The sequence below is a fragment of the Pseudoliparis swirei genome, chromosome 20 (assembly GCF_029220125.1).
Source record: "Pseudoliparis swirei isolate HS2019 ecotype Mariana Trench chromosome 20, NWPU_hadal_v1, whole genome shotgun sequence".
In the NCBI taxonomy this organism is placed as follows: domain Eukaryota; kingdom Metazoa; phylum Chordata; class Actinopteri; order Perciformes; family Liparidae; genus Pseudoliparis; species Pseudoliparis swirei.
Genome location: NC_079407.1, coordinates 384565 through 403627, shown reverse-complemented (window position 1 = coordinate 403627; position 19063 = coordinate 384565). Strand labels below are relative to the sequence as shown.

The following is a 19063-nucleotide window of genomic DNA, read 5'->3' as shown; positions in this document are numbered from 1 at the left end:
CAGATGAACAATAGATGTCATGTGACCAGATGAACAATAGATGTCATGTGACTAGATGAACAATAGATGTCATGTGACCAGATGAACAATAGATGTCATGAGACCAGATGAACAATAGATGTCATGTGACCAGATGAACAATAGATGTCATGTGACCAGATGAACAATAGATGTCATGAGACCAGATGAACAATAGATGTCATGTGACCAGATGAACAATAGATGTCATGTGACTAGATGAACAATAGATGTCATGTGACCAGATGAACAATAGATGTCATGTGACTAGATGAACAATAGATGTCATGTGACTAGATGAACAATAGATGTCATGTGACCAGATGAACAATAGATGTCATGTGACCAGATGATCAATAGATGTCATGTGACTAGATGAACAATAGATGTCATGTGACCAGATGAACAATATATGTCATGTGACTAGATGAACAATAGATGTCATGTGACCAGATGAACAATAGATGTCATGTGACTAGATGAACAATAGATGTCATGTGACCAGATGAACAATAGATGTCATGAGACCAGGTGAACAATAGATGTCATGTGACCAGATGAACAATAGATGTCATGTGACCAGATGAACAATAGATGTCATGTGACCAGATGAACAATAGATGTCATGTGACCAGATGAACAATAGATGTCATGTGACTAGATGAACAATAGATGTCATGTGACTAGATGAACAATAGATGTCATGTGACCAGATGAACAATAGATGTCATGTGACCAGATGAACAATAGATGTCATGTGACCAGATGAACAATAGATGTCATGTGACCAGATGAACAATAGATGTCATGTGACTAGATGAACAATATATGTCATGTGACCAGATGAACAATAGATGTCATGTGATCAGATGAACAATAGATGTTATGAGACTAGATGAACAATAGATGTCATGTGACTAGATGAACAATAGATGTCATGTGACCAGATGAACAATAGATGTCATGTGACCAGATGAACAATAGAGGTCATGTGACTAGATGAACAATAGATGTCATGTGACTAGATGAACAATAGATGTCATGTGACCAGATGAACAATAGATGTCATGTGACTAGATGAACAATAGATGTCATGTGACTAGATGAACAATAGATGTCATGTGACTAGATGAACAATAGATGTCATGTGACTAGATGAACAATAGATGTCATGAGACCAGATGAACAATAGATGTCATGAGACCAGATGAACAATAGATGTCATGTGACCAGATGAACAATAGATGTCATGTGACCAGATGAACAATAGATGTCATGTGACTAGATGAACAATAGATGTCATGTGACCAGATGAACAATAGATGTCATGTGACTAGATGAACAATAGATGTCATGTGACCAGATGAACAATAGATGTCATGTGACTAGATGAACAGTAGAGTGTATGTATAGTTACGATCCAGACCTCCATGATACAGAATAATAATTGACGAGGCAGAAACAGACAAGTGAACCGGCCCTTTAATTCAACTGAAAACTGAGTGAACAGAACACAAAACAAGACATTGCCCGTCCACTATACAACTCATAAGAAACTATGAACTGTATTTATCATGTTTTTCACAAATGTTGTTTAAAAAAATATAAAAATAGAGAAATGTTTGAAAGCCATTGTACAACATTCTGGGATTATTCAGTTTTGACGTGTATATTATTGGATGGATAATAATCTTATGTCGGTCTGTCAATATTGATACGCTGTTATTGACAAGAAATAATTCGGTTTGTTTGAGAGAGAGGTTTGGACAGACCTAGGCTAGCTGTGTTTAGCTCCATGCTCAGCTAGGCTAGCTGTGGTTAGCTCCATGCTCAGCTAGGCTAGCTGTGTTTGTCTCTATGCTCAGCAAGGATAGCTGTATTTAGTTTCTATGCTCAGCTAGGCTAGCTGTTTAGTCTCTATGCTAGCCTAGGATTGCTGTTTCCAGTCTCTATGCTAGGCTAGCTGTTTCCCGTCTCTATGCTAGGCTAGGCTAGCTGTTTCCAGTCTCTATGCTAGGCTAGCTGTGTGAAGCTCTTGGTCCAGGGGAAGCTGCTCTTCTGCTTCCTGCGTTTGCTGCTCGACTCGCAGCTCTGGAACTCGTCTCCACATCGGTGTTTCTTCAGCTGCCTCGAGTCAGAGAAGCCCTGACCGCAGCGCTCACAGGTGTACAGCTTCACCCCGGTGTGGATCTGCATGTGAGACTTGAGCTGGTTGGACTGCCTGAACTTCCTGCTGCACACCACGCACTCATAGGGTTTCTCGCCGGTGTGGACCAGCAAGTGGCGGTGGTAGTTCTGCGGCGTTCTGAACTCTCTGCCGCACTCTTCACACTTGTGAGGCTTGACTCCGGTGTGCAGGAGCTCGTGCTGCTTCAGCTGCGACATCAGCAGGAAGCCTTTCTGGCAGATGCTGCAGACGTACGGCCGGTCGCCGCTGTGCTGCCTCATGTGGTAAAGGTGCAGGTGGCGCAGGTGGAAGGACTTCCCGCAAGTGTCACAGGTAAAGTCCTTGTTCTCGGCGTGGCTCTTCTCGTGCGTCCTTAGCGTGGTGTTGCTGCTGAAGCTCTTCAGGCAGGTCTTACAGCCGTAGGGTTTGGCTACGGTCGGCCGCCGTCTGCCCGCCACCCCGCCGGCCTTCTGCCGGTCCTTGTTGTCGTGGACCAGCTGCTGGTGCTTCTGCAACTGGCAGTTGTAGAAAAACGTCTTCCCACAGAGGTCGCACATGAACGGCTTCTCCACGCCGTGAACCAGCATGTGGGTCTTCAGAGCCCAGGTACCCGTGAAGCCCTCTCCACATTTATCACACCTGAGACCGAAACCAAGAACAGGTTAGGCTTCAGCTTTGTTAGAGAATATATAGATTTACTTTTCTTCACATCATATCATCATGATCAGGAAATAATTATGCATTAAATATTATAATGATCAAGCAGAACAGCATGCAGAGAGAAACATTCAATGAACTTCCTTCAATGGGACCGAACGTGGACTACCTAACCCTGGATGGACCGAACGTGGACTACCTAACCTTGGATGGACCGAACGTGGACTACCTAACCCTGGATGGGACCGGACGTGGACTACCTAACTATAACTCTGGATGGGCAGAACGTGGACTAACTAACCCTGGACGGTACAGAATAAGACTACCTAACCCTGGATGGGACCGGACGTGGACTACCTAATCCTGGATGGGACCGAACGTGGACTACCTAACCCTGGATGGACCAAACGTGGACTACCTAATCCTGGATGGGACCGGACGTGGACTACCTAATCCTGGACGGGACCAAACGTGGTCTACCTAACCCTGGATGGGACCGAACGTGGACTACCTAACCCTGGATGGGACCGGACGTGGACTACCTAATCCTGGATGGGACCGAACGTGGACTACCTAACCCTGGATGGGACCGAACGTGGACTACCTAACCCTGGATGGGACCGAACGTGGACTACCTAACCCTGGATGGGACCGAACGTGGACTACCTAACCCTGGATGGGACCGGACGTGGACTACCTAATCCTGGATGGGACCGAACGTGGACTACCTAACCCTGGATGGACCGAACGTGGACTACCTAACCCTGGATGGGACCGAACGTGGACTACCTAATCCTGGATGGGACCGAACGTGGACTACCTAATCCTGGAAGGGACCGAACGTGGACTACCTAATCCTGGATGGGACCGAACGTGGACTACCTAATCCTGGAAGGGACCGAACGTGGACTACCTAATCCTGGATGGGACCGGACGTGGACTACCTAATCCTGGATGGGACCAAACGTGGACTACCTAACCCTGGATGGGACCGAACGTGGACTACCTAACCCTGGATGGGACCGAACGTGGACTACCTAATCCTGGAAGGGACCGAACGTGGACTACCTAATCCTGGAAGGGACCGAACGTGGACTACCTAACCCTGGATGGGACCGAATGTGGACTACCTAACCCTGGATGGGACCGGACGTGGACTACCTAATCCTGGATGGGACCGAACGTGGACTACCTAACCCTGGATGGACCGAACGTGGACTACCTAACCCTGGATGGGACCGAACGTGGACTACCTAACCCTGGATGGGACCGAACGTGGACTACCTAACTATAACTCTGGATGGGCAGAACGTGGACTAACTAACCCTGGACGGTACAGAATAAGACTACCTAACCCTGGATGGGACCGAACGTGGACTACCTAATCCCCTAACCCTGGGAAAGAATATGGACTATCGGACCCCCTAACCCTGGACGGTACAGAATAAGACTACCTAACCATAACTCTGGATGGGCAGAACGTGGACTACCTAACCCTGGATGGGCAGAACGTGGACTACCTAAATTGGACGGTACAGAATAAGACTACCTAACCCTAACCCTGGATGGGCAGAACGTGGACTACCTAACCCTGGATGGGACCGAACGTGGACTACCTAACCCTGGATGGGCAGAACGTGGACTACCTAACCCTGGATGGGACCGAACGTGGACTACCTAACCCTGGATGGGCAGAACGTGGACTACCTAACTCTGGATGGGCAGAACGTGGACTACCTAACCCTGGATGGGACGGATCAACGTTAAAAATATGTTGTGTTGCTGGTGTTTGAAGGAGCAGTGCGACTGTTTGAGTACCTGAAGGGCTTCTCTCCGTTGTGGAGGCGCAGATGTCTCTGGAAGTTGTACTTGAGGCCGAAGCTGAGTCCGCAGGTCTGGCACATGAAGGGCTTCTCTCCGGAGTGGACCACTCGGTGCTGCAGCAGCCCCATCTTACACTTGAAGGCCTTGTCGCACTCGCAGCACTTGTACGGCCGCTCCTCGGAGTGCGACCGCTTGTGGACGCGCAGGTTGCTGGCGGTGGAGAAGCTCTTTCCACAGGCGGGGCAGGCGTACGGCCGGGCGCCGGTGTGCACGGTCTGGTGTTCGCGGAGGCTCTTCTTCCTGGTGAAGCCTTTCCCGCAAACGTCGCACATGAAGGGCTTGACCTGCGCGTGCGAAACCTCGTGGTAGCGCAGTGCGCCCGCCGAGGTGAAGGTGCGGTTGCAGACGCGGCACTGCAGCGACGTTTTCTCCAGCCGGTGAGACGCCTGGTGGACTCTGAGCTGCCGCAGCAACCTGAACTTCCTGTTGCACTGGTTGCAACGCAGCAGCTTGTCAGGGTCGTTCTCCTGAGCCTCCCTTAGCTGGTGGCTCAGCAGGTGCTTCTGCAGACTCTTGGCCTTGTAGAAACCTTTGTCGCAGGAGCTGCAGGGGAAAGGTTTGAGGTGACAGGACACGTGTTTCCTCAGCTGGTGTTTCTGGTGGAAACCTTTGTTACAGAGTTCACAGAAGAACCTCTTCTCTTTGTACAGCTCCCTCCTTCTCTTCCTCTCCAGCTCCTTCTGCTCCTCCTCACACATAGCTGCACCGGAAGACATTGGACATGTCAACCCAGATACAACAGTAGAATGCTGTGGGACACTTTCTGCTCTTCTCTCGTCCGATAAGATCAAACTCAGATTCGACAGCGATACAATCCTACAGAACGACTGGTGGACTGCTGCAGGTGAAGAGAAGCAATAAAGCCCAGCCTGTTCAACTTCAAGATCATTACATAAGTTCGGATTCAGAATCACAAGTTACCTTCCAAACGGAGACATGCGGTCTGACTGTCACTTCAACACACCAAACATCCCTTCACCTGTGTTCTCAAACACATCATCATCACTATAGAACTTCCTGTCTCACCTGGTTGGCTGTCAGCAACGGCAGCTTCAACAGTTTCCATCTTTATTTCTGTTTCCTGGAAAACAGAGTTCAGAAATAAAATATCAGCAGTTGTTTCGAAATTAGATTTATTAGAAAAATAAGATGGACTATTAATGATCAATGATGTCAGCTTCAGTAATAAAGAGACTTTAGTACGAGCAGCAAGTATGATACATTATTCCTCTTAAGATGTGCATCAACATAATAATTTACATTTTGAGTCATGAAAACGGAAATTAATACTTGCATTAATGATCCTTTACTGATCATTTAAATTTCATGTTAATCATATATATATATATATAGTAAAATACTTACAACAACAACAGACTGGTCCTCTTCAGGTGAGGGAGTGTCTTCCCTGGCTGTCACCGGAACACCTGTGTTCTCACTGGTTGGCTGATCATGTGCCACAGGAAGAGAGGTCACTTCCTCAAGTGATTCATCAAGATCTATGGAAACCTGGTTAATTTCTAACACCACCTCGGTCTGAAGATTAGAGTTAGCTGTGGTTGGATCTGGTTTCTCCGTCAGTACCGGGGGGGCAGGGCTGCTCTGGCCTGTGATTGGTCCGGGGATTGGCTGGCTGATGATGACCAAAGGGACCTGAGGGTTGCTGCTGGCTCTGCGTCTGCATTTGGCAGAGTTGAGGATGGCCATGGCGAGGGCCGAAGGGTTAGCAGCTGGTTGGTTGATGTCTAGTGATGAGGCAGGTCCATCTGGGGGATTCAGGACAGAAAAAGTCAAAGTTTTCTTTACTTCAAATCTTTTTGGGATAAATCACTTTGATTTAAGGGTCTACGAGGTCAAGTGGTTTCTACAGTGTCTAAGTACAGTCTACAAGGTTTACTTGTTTCTACAGAGTCCATCTACAGTATACAAGGACACATCACCTAGGGTCCAAGAGGTTAAGAAGGTCAAGTTGTTCCTCTAGAGTCTACGTACGGTCAAGGAGGTCACGTTGTTCCTCTAGAGTCTACATACGGTCAAGGAGGTCACGTTGTTCCTCTACAGTCTACGTACGGTCAAGGAGGTCACGTTGTTCCTCTAGAGTCTACGTACGGTCAAGGAGGTCACGTTGTTCCTCTACAGTCTACGTACGGTCAAGGAGGTCACGTTGTTCCTCTACAGTCTACGTAGGGTCAAGGAGGTCACGTTGTTCCTCTAGTCTACGTACGGTCAAGGAGGTCACGTTGTTCCTCAAGAGTCTACGTACGGTCAAGGAGGTCACGTTGTTCCTCTACAGTCTACGTACGGTCTAGGAGGTCACGTTGTTCCTCTAGAGTCTACATACGGTCAAGGAGGTCACGTTGTTCCTCTAGTCTACATACGGTCAAGGAGGTCACGTTGTTCCTCTACAGTCTACGTACGGTCAAGGAGGTCACGTTGTTCCTCTAGTCTACGTACGGTCAAGGAGGTCACGTTGTTCCTCAAGAGTCTACGTACGGTCAAGGAGGTCACGTTGTTCCTCTACAGTCTACGTACGGTCAAGGAGGTCACGTTGTTCCTCTAGTCTACGTACGGTCAAGGAGGTCACGTTGTTCCTCTACAGTCTACGTACGGTCAAGGAGGTCACGTTGTTCCTCTACAGTCTACGTACGGTCAAGGAGGTCACGTTGTTCCTCTAGTCTACGTACGGTCAAGGAGGTCACGTTGTTCCTCTACAGTCTACGTACGGTCAAGGAGGTCACGTTGTTCCTCTACAGTCTACGTACGGTCAAGGAGGTCACGTTGTTCCTCTAGTCTACGTACGGTCAAGGAGGTCACGTTGTTCCTCTAGAGTCTACATACGGTCAAGGAGGTCACGTTGTTCCTCTAGAGTCTACATACGGTCAAGGAGGTCACGTTGTTCCTCTAGTCTACGTACGGTCTAGGAGGTCACGTTGTTCCTCTAGTCTACGTACGGTCAAGGAGGTCACGTTGTTCCTCTAGAGTCTACATACGGTCAAGGAGGTCACGTTGTTCCTCTAGAGTCTACATACGGTCAAGGAGGTCACGTTGTTCCTCTAGAGTCTACATACGGTCAAGAAGGTCACGTTGTTCCTCTAGAGTCTACGTACGGTCAAGGAGGTCACGTTGTTCCTCTACAGTCTACGTACGGTCAAGGAGGTCACGTTGTTCCTCTAGAGTCTACATACGGTCAAGGAGGTCACGTTGTTCCTCTAGAGTCTACGTACGGTCAAGGAGGTCACGTTGTTCCTCTACAGTCTACGTACAGTCAAGGAGGTCACGTTGTTCCTCTAGTCTACGTACGGTCAAGGAGGTCACGTTGTTCCTCTAGAGTCTACGTACGGTCAAGGAGGTCACGTTGTTCCTCTACAGTCTACGTACGGTCAAGGTCACGTTGTTCCTCTAGTCTACGACGGTCAAGGAGGTCACGTTGTTCCTCTACAGTCTACGTGACGGTCAAGGAGGTCACGTTGTTCCTCTACAGTCTACGACGGTCAAGCAGGTCACGTTGTTCCTCTACAGTCTACGTCACGGTCAAAGAGGTCACGTTGTTCCTCTACAGTCTACGACGGTCAAGGAGGTCACGATGTTCCTCTAGTCTACGTGACGGTCAAGGAGGTCACGTTGTTCTTCTACAGTCTACGACGGTCAAGGAGGTCACGTTGTTCCTCTACAGTCTACGACGGTCAAGGAGGTCACGTTGTTCCTCTAGAGTCTACGACGGTCAAGGAGGTCACATTGTTCCTCTAGAGTCTACGACGGTCAAGGAGGTCACGTTGTTCCTCTACAGTCTACGACGGTCAAGGAGGTCACGTTGTTCCTCTACAGTCTACGACGGTCAAGGAGGTCACGTTGTTCCTCTACAGTCAACGTACGGTCAAGGAGGTCACGTTGTTCCTCTAGTCTACGTACGGTCAAGGAGGTCACGTTGTTCCTCTAGAGTCTACGTACGGTCAAGGAGGTCACGTTGTTCCTCTAGAGTCTACGTACGGTCAAGGAGGTCACGTTGTTCCTCTAGTCTACGTACGGTCAAGGAGGTCACGTTGTTCCTCTAGAGTCTACGTACGGTCAAGGAGGTCACGTTGTTCCTCTACAGTCTACGTACGGTCTAGGAGGTCACGTTGTTCCTCTAGTCTACATACGGTCAAGGAGGTCACATTGTTCCTCTAGAGTCTACATACGGTCAAGGAGGTCACGTTGTTCCTCAACAGTCTACGTACGGTCAAGGAGGTCACGTTGTTCCTCTACAGTCTACATACGGTCAAGGAGGTCACGTTGTTCCTCTACAGTCTACATACGGTCAAGGAGGTCACGTTGTTCCTCTACAGTCTACGTACGGTCTAGGAGGTCACGTTGTTCCTCTAGTCTACATACGGTCAAGGAGGTCACGTTGTTCCTCTAGAGTCTACATACGGTCAAGGAGGTCACGTTGTTCCTCTACAGTCTACATACGGTCAAGGAGGTCACGTTGTTCCTCTACAGTCTACATACGGTCAAGGAGGTCACGTTGTTCCTCTACAGTCTACATACGGTCAAGGAGGTCACGTTGTTCCTCTAGTCTACGTACGGTCAAGGAGGTCACGTTGTTCCTCTACAGTCTACGTACGGTCAAGGAGGTCACGTTGTTCCTCTAGAGTCTACGTACGGTCAAGGAGGTCACGTTGTTCCTCTAGAGTCTACGTACGGTCAAGGAGGTCACGTTGTTCCTCTACAGTCTACATACGGTCAAGGAGGTCACGGTGTTCCTCTAGAGTCTACGTACGGTCAAGGAGGTCACGTTGTTCCTCTAGAGTCTACGTACGGTCAAGGAGGTCACGTTGTTCCTCTAGTCTACGTACGGTCAAGGAGGTCACGTTGTTCCTCTACAGTCTACGTACGGTCAAGGAGGTCACGTTGTTCCTCTAGAGTCTACGTACGGTCAAGGAGGTCACGTTGTTCCTCTAGAGTCTACGTACGGTCAAGGAGGTCACGTTGTTCCTCTAGTCTACGTACGGTCAAGGAGGTCACGTTGTTCCTCTAGAGTCTACGTACGGTCAAGGAGGTTACATTGTTCCTCTAGAGTCTACATACGGTCAAGGAGGTCACGTTGTTCCTCAACAGTCTACGTACGGTCAAGGAGGTCACGTTGTTCCTCTACAGTCTACATACGGTCAAGGAGGTCACGTTGTTCCTCTACAGTCTACGTACGGTCAAGGAGGTCACGTTGTTCCTCTACAGTCTACATACGGTCAAGGAGGTCACGTTGTTCCTCTACAGTCTACGTACGGTCAAGGAGGTCACGTTGTTCCTCTAGAGTCTACGTACGGTCAAGGAGGTCACGTTGTTCCTCTAGAGTCTACGTACGCTCAAGGCGTTCACGTTGTTCCTCTACAGTCTACGCACGGTCAAGGAGCTCACGTTGTTCCTCTAGTGTCTACGTACGGTCAAGGAGGTCACGTTGTTCCTCTACAGTCTACGTACGGTCAAGGAGGTCACGTTGTTCCTCTAGAGTCTACGTACGGTCAAGGAGGTCACGTTGTTCCTCTACAGTCTACATACGGTCAAGGAGGTCACGTTGTTCCTCTACAGTCTACATACGGTCAAGGAGGTCACGTTGTTCCTCTACAGTCTACATACGGTCAAGGAGGTCACGTTGTTCCTCTACAGTCTACGTACGGTCAAGGAGGTCACGTTGTTCCTCTACAGTCTATGTACGGTCAAGGAGGTCACGTTGTTCCTCTAGAGTCTACGTACGGTCAAGGAGGTCACGTTGTTCCTCTAGAGTCTACGTACGGTCAAGGAGGTCACGTTGTTCCTCTAGAGTCTACATACGGTCAAGGAGGTCACGTTGTTCCTCTACAGTCTACGTACGGTCAAGGAGGTCACGTTGTTCCTCTAGTCTACGTACGGTCAAGGAGGTCACGTTGTTCCTCTACAGTCTACGTACGGTCAAGGAGGTCACGTTGTTCCTCAAGAGTCTACATACGGTCAAGGAGGTCACGTTGTTCCTCTACAGTCTACGTACGGTCAAGGAGGTCACGTTGTTCCTCTACAGTCTACATACGGTCAAGGAGGTCACGTTGTTCCTCAAGAGTCTACATACGGTCAAGGAGGTCACGTTGTTCCTCTAGTCTACGTACGGTCAAGGAGGTCACGTTGTTCCTCTACAGTCTACGTACGGTCAAGGAGGTCACGTTGTTCCTCTACAGTCTACGTACGGTCAAGGAGGTCACGTTGTTCCTCTACAGTCTACATACGGTCAAGGAGGTCACGTTGTTCCTCTACAGTCTACGTACGGTCAAGGAGGTCACGTTGTTCCTCTAGAGTCTACGTACGGTCAAGGAGGTCACGTTGTTCCTCTACAGTCTACGTACGGTCAAGGAGGTCACGTTGTTCCTCTAGAGTCTACATACGGTCAAGGAGGTCACGTTGTTCCTCTACAGTCTACGTACGGTCAAGGAGGTCACGTTGTTCCTCTACAGTCTACGTACGGTCAAGGAGGTCACGTTGTTCCTCTACAGTCTACGTACGGTCAAGGAGGTCACGTTGTTCCTCTAGTCTACGTACGGTCAAGGAGGTCACGTTGTTCCTCTACAGTCTACGTACGGTCAAGGAGGTCACGTTGTTCCTCTACAGTCTACGTACGGTCAAGGAGGTCACGTTGTTCCTCTAGAGTCTACGTACGGTCAAGGCGGTCACGTTGTTCCTCTACAGTCTACGTGACGGTCAAGGAGGTCACGTTGTTCCTCTACAGTCTACGACGGTCAAGGAGGTCACGTTGTTCCTCTACAGTCTACGTGACGGTCAAGGAGGTCACGTTGTTCCTCTACAGTCTACGACGGTCAAGGAGGTCACGTTGTTCCTCTACAGTCTACGACGGTCAAGGAGGTCACGTTGTTCCTCTACAGTCTACGACGGTCAAGGAGGTCACGTTGTTCCTCTACAGTCTACGACGGTCAAGGAGGTCACGTTGTTCCTCTACAGTCTACGACGGTCAAGGAGGTCACGTTGTTCCTCTACAGTCTACGACGGTCAAGGAGGTCACGTTGTTCCTCTACAGTCTACGTACGGTCAAGGAGGTCACGTTGTTCCTCTACAGTCTACGTGACGGTCAAGGAGGTCACGTTGTTCCTCTACAGTCTACGACGGTCAAGGAGGTCACGTTGTTCCTCTACAGTCTACGACGGTCAAGGAGGTCACGTTGTTCCTCTACAGTCTACGACGGTCAAGGAGGTCACGTTGTTCCTCTACAGTCTACGTACGGTCAAGGAGGTCACGTTGTTCCTCTACAGTCTACGTGACGGTCAAGGAGGTCACGTTGTTCCTCTACAGTCTACGACGGTCAAGGAGGTCACGTTGTTCCTCTAGAGTCTACGTGACGGTCAAGGAGGTCACGTTGTTCCTCTACAGTCTACGTGACGGTCAAGGAGGTCACGTTGTTCCTCTACAGTCTACGACGGTCAAGGAGGTCACGTTGTTCCTCTAGAGTCTACGACGGTCAAGGAGGTCACGTTGTTCCTCTACAGTCTACGACGGTCAAGGAGGTCACGTTGTTCCTCTACAGTCTACGACGGTCAAGGAGGTCACGTTGTTCCTCTACAGTCTACGTCACGGTCAAGGAGGTCACGTTGTTCCTCTACAGTCTACGTACGGTCAAGGAGGTCACGTTGTTCCTCTACAGTCTACGTGACGGTCAAGGAGGTCACGTTGTTCCTCTACAGTCTACGACGGTCAAGGAGGTCACGTTGTTCCTCTACAGTCTACGACGGTCAAGGAGGTCACGTTGTTCCTCTACAGTCTACGACGGTCAAGGAGGTCACGTTGTTCCTCTACAGTCTACGTGACGGTCAAGGAGGTCACGTTGTTCCTCTACAGTCTACGACGGTCAAGGAGGTCACGTTGTTCCTCTACAGTCTACGACGGTCAAGGAGGTCACGTTGTTCCTCTACAGTCTACGACGGTCAAGGAGGTCACGTTGTTCCTCTACAGTCTACGACGGTCAAGGAGGTCACGTTGTTCCTCTACAGTCTACGACGGTCAAGGAGGTCACGTTGTTCCTCTACAGTCTACGTGACGGTCAAGGAGGTCACGTTGTTCCTCTACAGTCTACGACGGTCAAGGAGGTCACGTTGTTCCTCTACAGTCTACGTACGGTCAAGGAGGTCACGTTGTTCCTCTACAGTCTACGTGACGGTCAAGGAGGTCACGTTGTTCCTCTACAGTCTACGACGGTCAAGGAGGTCACGTTGTTCCTCTACAGTCTACGACGGTCAAGGAGGTCACGTTGTTCCTCTACAGTCTACGTGACGGTCAAGGAGGTCACGTTGTTCCTCTACAGTCTACGACGGTCAAGGAGGTCACGTTGTTCCTCTACAGTCTACGTGACGGTCAAGGAGGTCACGTTGTTCCTCTACAGTCTACGACGGTCAAGGAGGTCACGTTGTTCCTCTACAGTCTACGTGACGGTCAAGGAGGTCACGTTGTTCCTCTAGAGTCTACGACGGTCAAGGAGGTCACGTTGTTCCTCTACAGTCTACGACGGTCAAGGAGGTCACGTTGTTCCTCTACAGTCTACGACGGTCAAGGAGGTCACGTTGTTCCTCTAGAGTCTACGTACGGTCAAGGAGGTCACGTTGTTCCTCTACAGTCTACGACGGTCAAGGAGGTCACGTTGTTCCTCTAGAGTCTACGACGGTCAAGGAGGTCACGTTGTTCCTCTACAGTCTACGACGGTCAAGGAGGACACGTTGTTCCTCTACAGTCTACGACGGTCAAGGAGGTCACGTTGTTCCTCTACAGTCTACGACGGTCAAGGAGGTCACGTTGTTCCTCAACAGTCTACATACGGTCAAGGAGGTCACGTTGTTCCTCTACAGTCTACGACGGTCAAGGAGGTCACGTTGTTCCTCTACATTCTACGTACGGTCTAGGAGGTCACGTTGTTCCTCTACAGTCTACGTGACGGTCAAGGAGGTCACGTTGTTCCTCTACAGTCTACGACGGTCAAGGAGGTCACGTTGTTCCTCTACAGTCTACGACGGTCAAGGAGGTCACGTTGTTCCTCTACAGTCTACGACGGTCAAGGAGGTCACGTTGTTCCTCCAGTCTACGTGACGGTCAAGGAGGTCACGTTGTTCCTCTACAGTCTACGTACGGTCAAGGAGGTCACGTTGTTCCTCTACAGTCTACGTACGGTCAAGGAGGTCACGTTGTTCCTCTAGTCTACGTACGGTCAAGGAGGTCACGTTGTTCCTCTACAGTCTACGTACGGTCAAGGAGGTCACGTTGTTCCTCTACAGTCTACGTACGGTCAAGGAGGTCACGTTGTTCCTCTACAGTCTACGTACGGTCAAGGAGGTCACGTTGTTCCTCTACAGTCTACGTACGGTCAAGGAGGTCACGTTGTTCCTCTAGAGTCTACATACGGTCAAGGAGGTCACGTTGTTCCTCTACAGTCTACGTACGGTCAAGGAGGTCACGTTGTTCCTCTACAGTCTACGTACGGTCAAGGAGGTCACGTTGTTCCTCTAGAGTCTACATACGGTCAAGGAGGTCACGTTGTTCCTCTACAGTCTACGACGGTCAAGGAGGTCACGTTGTTCCTCTACAGTCTACGTGACGGTCAAGGAGGTCACGTTGTTCCTCTACAGTCTACGACGGTCAAGGAGGTCACGTTGTTCCTCTACAGTCTACGACGGTCAAGGAGGTCACGTTGTTCCTCTAGTCTACGACGGTCAAGGAGGTCACGTTGTTCCTCTACAGTCTACGACGGTCAAGGAGGTCACGTTGTTCCTCTAGTCTACGACGGTCAAGGAGGTCACGTTGTTCCTCTACAGTCTACGACGGTCAAGGAGGTCACGTTGTTCCTCTACAGTCTACGACGGTCAAGGAGGTCACGTTGTTCCTCTAGTCTACGACGGTCAAGGAGGTCACGTTGTTCCTCTACAGTCTACGACGGTCAAGGAGGTCACGTTGTTCCTCTACAGTCTACGCGGTCAAGGCGGTCACGTTGTTCCTCTACAGTCTACGACGGTCAAGGAGGTCACGTTGTTCCTCTACAGTCTACGTGACGGTCAAGGAGGTCACGTTGTTCCTCTACAGTCTACGACGGTCAAGGAGGTCACGTTGTTCCTCTACAGTCTACGACGGTCAAGGAGGTCACGTTGTTCCTCTACAGTCTACGACGGTCAAGGAGGTCACGTTGTTCCTCTACAGTCTACGACGGTCAAGGAGGTCACGTTGTTCCTCTACAGTCTACGTGACGGTCAAGGAGGTCACGTTGTTCCTCTACAGTCTACATACGGTCAAGGAGGTCACGTTGTTCCTCTACAGTCTACGTACGGTCAAGGAGGTCACGTTGTTCCTCTACAGTTTAGGTACGGTCAAGGAGGTCACGTTGTTCCTCTACAGTCTACGACGGTCAAGGAGGTCACGTTGTTCCTCTACAGTCTACGTACGGTCAAGGAGGTCACGTTGTTCCTCTACAGTCTACGTGACGGTCAAGGAGGTCACGTTGTTCCTCTACAGTCTACGTGACGGTCAAGGAGGTCACGTTGTTCCTCTACAGTCTACGACGGTCAAGGAGGTCACGTTGTTCCTCTACAGTCTACGTACGGTCAAGGAGGTCACGTTGTTCCTCTACAGTCTACGACGGTCAAGGCGGTCACGTTGTTCCTCTACAGTCTACGACGGTCAAGGAGGTCACGTTGTTCCTCTACAGTCTACGTGACGGTCAAGGAGGTCACGTTGTTCCTCTACAGTCTACGACGGTCAAGGAGGTCACGTTGTTCCTCTAGTCTACGCACGGTCAAGGAGGTCACGTTGTTCCTCTACAGTCTACGACGGTCAAGGAGGTCACGTTGTTCCTCTACAGTCTACGTGACGGTCAAGGAGGTCACGTTGTTCCTCTACAGTCTACGACGGTCAAGGAGGTCACGTTGTTCCTCTACAGTCTACGTACGGTCAAGGAGGTCACGTTGTTCCTCTACAGTCTACGACGGTCAAGGAGGTCACGTTGTTCCTCTACAGTCTACGTGACGGTCAAGGAGGTCACGTTGTTCCTCTACAGTCTACGTGACGGTCAAGGAGGTCACGTTGTTCCTCTACAGTCTACGACGGTCAAGGAGGTCACGTTGTTCCTCTACAGTCTACGTGCGGTCAAGGAGGTCACGTTGTTCCTCTACAGTCTACGACGGTCAAGGAGGTCACGTTGTTCCTCTACAGTCTACGACGGTCAAGGAGGTCACGTTGTTCCTCTACAGTCTACATACGGTCAAGGAGGTCACGTTGTTCCTCTACAGTCTACGTGACGGTCAAGGAGGTCACGTTGTTCCTCTACAGTCTACATACGGTCAAGGAGGTCACGTTGTTCCTCTACAGTCTACGACGGTCAAGGAGGTCACGTTGTTCCTCTACAGTCTACGTACGGTCAAGGAGGTCACGTTGTTCCTCTACAGTCTACGTGACGGTCAAGGAGGTCACGTTGTTCCTCTACAGTCTACGACGGTCAAGGAGGTCACGTTGTTCCTCTACAGTCTACGACGGTCAAGGAGGTCACGTTGTTCCTCTACAGTCTACGTGACGGTCAAGGAGGTCACGTTGTTCCTCTACAGTCTACGACGGTCAAGGAGCTCACGTTGTTCCTCTACAGTCTACGTACGGTCAAGGAGGTCACGTTGTTCCTCTACAGTCTACGCACGGTCAAGGAGTCCACGCTGTTGCTCTACAGTCTACGACGGTCAAGGAGGTCACGTTGTTCCTCTAGTCTACGACGGTCAAGGAGGTCACGTTGTTCCTCTACAGTCTACGACGGTCAAGGAGGTCACGTTGTTCCTCTACAGTCTACGACGGTCAAGGAGGTCACGTTGTTCCTCTACAGTCTACGACGGTCAAGGAGGTCACGTTGTTCCTCTACAGTCTACGACGGTCAAGGAGGTCACGTTGTTCCTCTACAGTCTACGTGACGGTCAAGGAGGTCACGTTGTTCCTCTACAGTCTACGTACGGTCAAGGAGGTCACGTTGTTCCTCTGAGTCTACGCACGGTCAAGGAGGTCACGTTGTTCCTCTACAGTCTACGACGGTCAAGGAGGTCACGTTGTTCCTCTACAGTCTACGACGGTCAAGGAGGTCACGTTGTTCCTCTACAGTCTACGTGACGGTCAAGGAGGTCACGTTGTTCCTCTACAGTCTACGTGACGGTCAAGGAGGTCACGTTGTTCCTCTACAGTCTACGACGGTCAAGGAGGTCACGTTGTTCCTCTACAGTCTACGTGACGGTCAAGGAGGTCACGTTGTTCCTCTACAGTCTACGACGGTCAAGGAGGTCACGTTGTTCCTCTAGTCTACGACGGTCAAGGAGGTCACGTTGTTCCTCTACAGTCTACGTGACGGTCAAGGAGGTCACGTTGTTCCTCTACAGTCTACGACGGTCAAGGAGGTCACGTTGTTCCTCTACAGTCTACGACGGTCAAGGAGGTCACGTTGTTCCTCTACAGTCTACGACGGTCAAGGAGGTCACGTTGTTCCTCTACAGTCTACGTGACGGTCAAGGAGGTCACGTTGTTCCTCTACAGTCTACATACGGTCAAGGAGGTCACGTTGTTCCTCTACAGTCTACGTGACGGTCAAGGAGGTCACGTTGTTCCTCTACAGTCTACGACGGTCAAGGAGGTCACGTTGTTCCTCTACAGTCTACGACGGTCAAGGAGGTCACGTTGTTCCTCTACAGTCTACGACGGTCAAGGAGGTCACGTTGTTCCTCTAGAGTCTACGTACGGTCAAGGAGGTCACGTTGTTCCTCTACAGTCTACGCGGTCAAGGTGGTCACGATGTTCCTCTACAGTCTACGTACGGTCAAGGTGGTCACGTTGTTCCTCTACAGTCTACGACGGTCAAGGAGGTCACGTTGTTCCTCTACAGTCTACGTACGGTCAAGGAGGTCACGTTGTTCCTCTACAGTCTACGTACGGTCAAGGAGGTCACGTTGTTCCTCTAGAGTCTACGTACGGTCAAGGAGGTCACGTTGTTCCTCTAGTCTACGTACGGTCAAGGAGGTCACGTTGTTCCTCTACAGTCTACATACGGTCAAGGAGGTCACGTTGTTCCTCTACAGTCTACGTACGGTCAAGGAGGTCACGTTGTTCCTCTACAGTCTACGTACGGTCAAGGAGGTCACGTTGTTCCTCTACAGTCTACGTACGGTCAAGGAGGTCACGTTGTTCCTCTAGTCTACGTACGGTCAAGGAGGTCACGTTGTTCCTCTACAGTCTACGTACGGTCAAGGAGGTCACGTTGTTCCTCTAGTCTACGTACGGTCAAGGAGGTCACGTTGTTGCACTACAGTCTACGTACGGTCAAGGAGGTCACGTTGTTCCTCTACAGTCTACGTACGGTCAAGGAGGTCACGTTGTTCCTCTACAGTCTACGTACGGTCAAGGAGGTCACGTTGTTCCTCTACAGTCTACATACGGTCAAGGAGGTCACGTTGTTCCTCTACAGTCCATGCACGGTCAAGGAGGTCACGTTGTTCCTCTACAGTCTACGTACGGTCAAGGAGGTCACGTTGTTCCTCTACAGTCTACGTACGGTCAAGGAGGTCACGTTGTTCCTCTACAGTCTACGTACGGTCAAGGAGGTCACGTTGTTCCTCTACAGTCTACGTACGGTCAAGGAGGTCACGTTGTTCCTCTACAGTCTAGCAACGGTCAAGGAGGTCACGTTGTTCCTCTACAGTCTACGTACGGTCAAGGAGGTCACGTTGTTCCTCTACAGTCTACATACGGTCAAGGAGGTCACGTTGTTCCTCTACAGTCTACGTACGGTCAAGGAGGTCACGTTGTTCCTCTAGAGTCTACGTACGGTCAAGGAGGTCACGTTGTTCCTCTACAGTCTACGTACGGTCAAGGAGGTCACGTTGTTCCTCTACAGTCTACGTACGGTCAAGGAGGTCACGTTGTTCCTCTACAGTCTACATACGGTCAAGGAGGTCACGTTGTTCCTCTACAGTCTACGTACGGTCAAGGAGGTCACGTTGTTCCTCTACAGTCTACGTGACGGTCAAGGAGGTCACGTTGTTCCTCTACAGTCTACGACGGTCAAGGAGGTCACGTTGTTCCTCTACAGTCTACGACGGTCAAGGAGGTCACGTTGTTCCTCTACAGTCTACGACGGTCAAGGAGGTCACGTTGTTCCTCTACAGTCTACGACGGTCAAGGAGGTCACGTTGTTCCTCTACAGTCTACGACGGTCAAGGAGGTCACGTTGTTCCTCTACAGTCTACGTACGGTCAAGGAGGTCACGTTGTTCCTCTACGGTCAAGGAGGTCACGTTGTTCCTCTACAGTCTACGACGGTCAAGGAGGT

General features: G+C 50.2%; 1 protein-coding gene across 3 annotated transcripts in view; it reads right to left on the bottom strand.

Moving 5' to 3' along the window:
* Positions 1 to 1482: 1482 nt before the first annotated feature.
* The window catches only part of LOC130210583 (zinc finger protein 883-like), a 35531-nt gene continuing 17950 nt past the window's right edge, over positions 1483 to 19063 (bottom strand). Inside the window, exons 3-7 of one of the 3 annotated variants that reach the window (XM_056441016.1) lie at positions 6092 to 6492; positions 5753 to 5807; positions 5360 to 5426; positions 4661 to 5269; positions 1483 to 2824 (exon numbers count right to left, since the gene is read on the bottom strand). In XM_056441016.1, the coding sequence (XP_056296991.1) occupies positions 2032 to 2824; positions 4661 to 5269; positions 5360 to 5426; positions 5753 to 5807; positions 6092 to 6492 (1925 nt within the window). In that variant the 3' untranslated portion in view covers positions 1483 to 2031. Of the gene's footprint in view, positions 2825 to 4660; positions 5427 to 5752; positions 5808 to 6091; positions 7296 to 19063 lie in introns of those variants that run through there. The other 2 variants (XM_056441017.1, XM_056441015.1) reach the window with 2 other exon arrangements.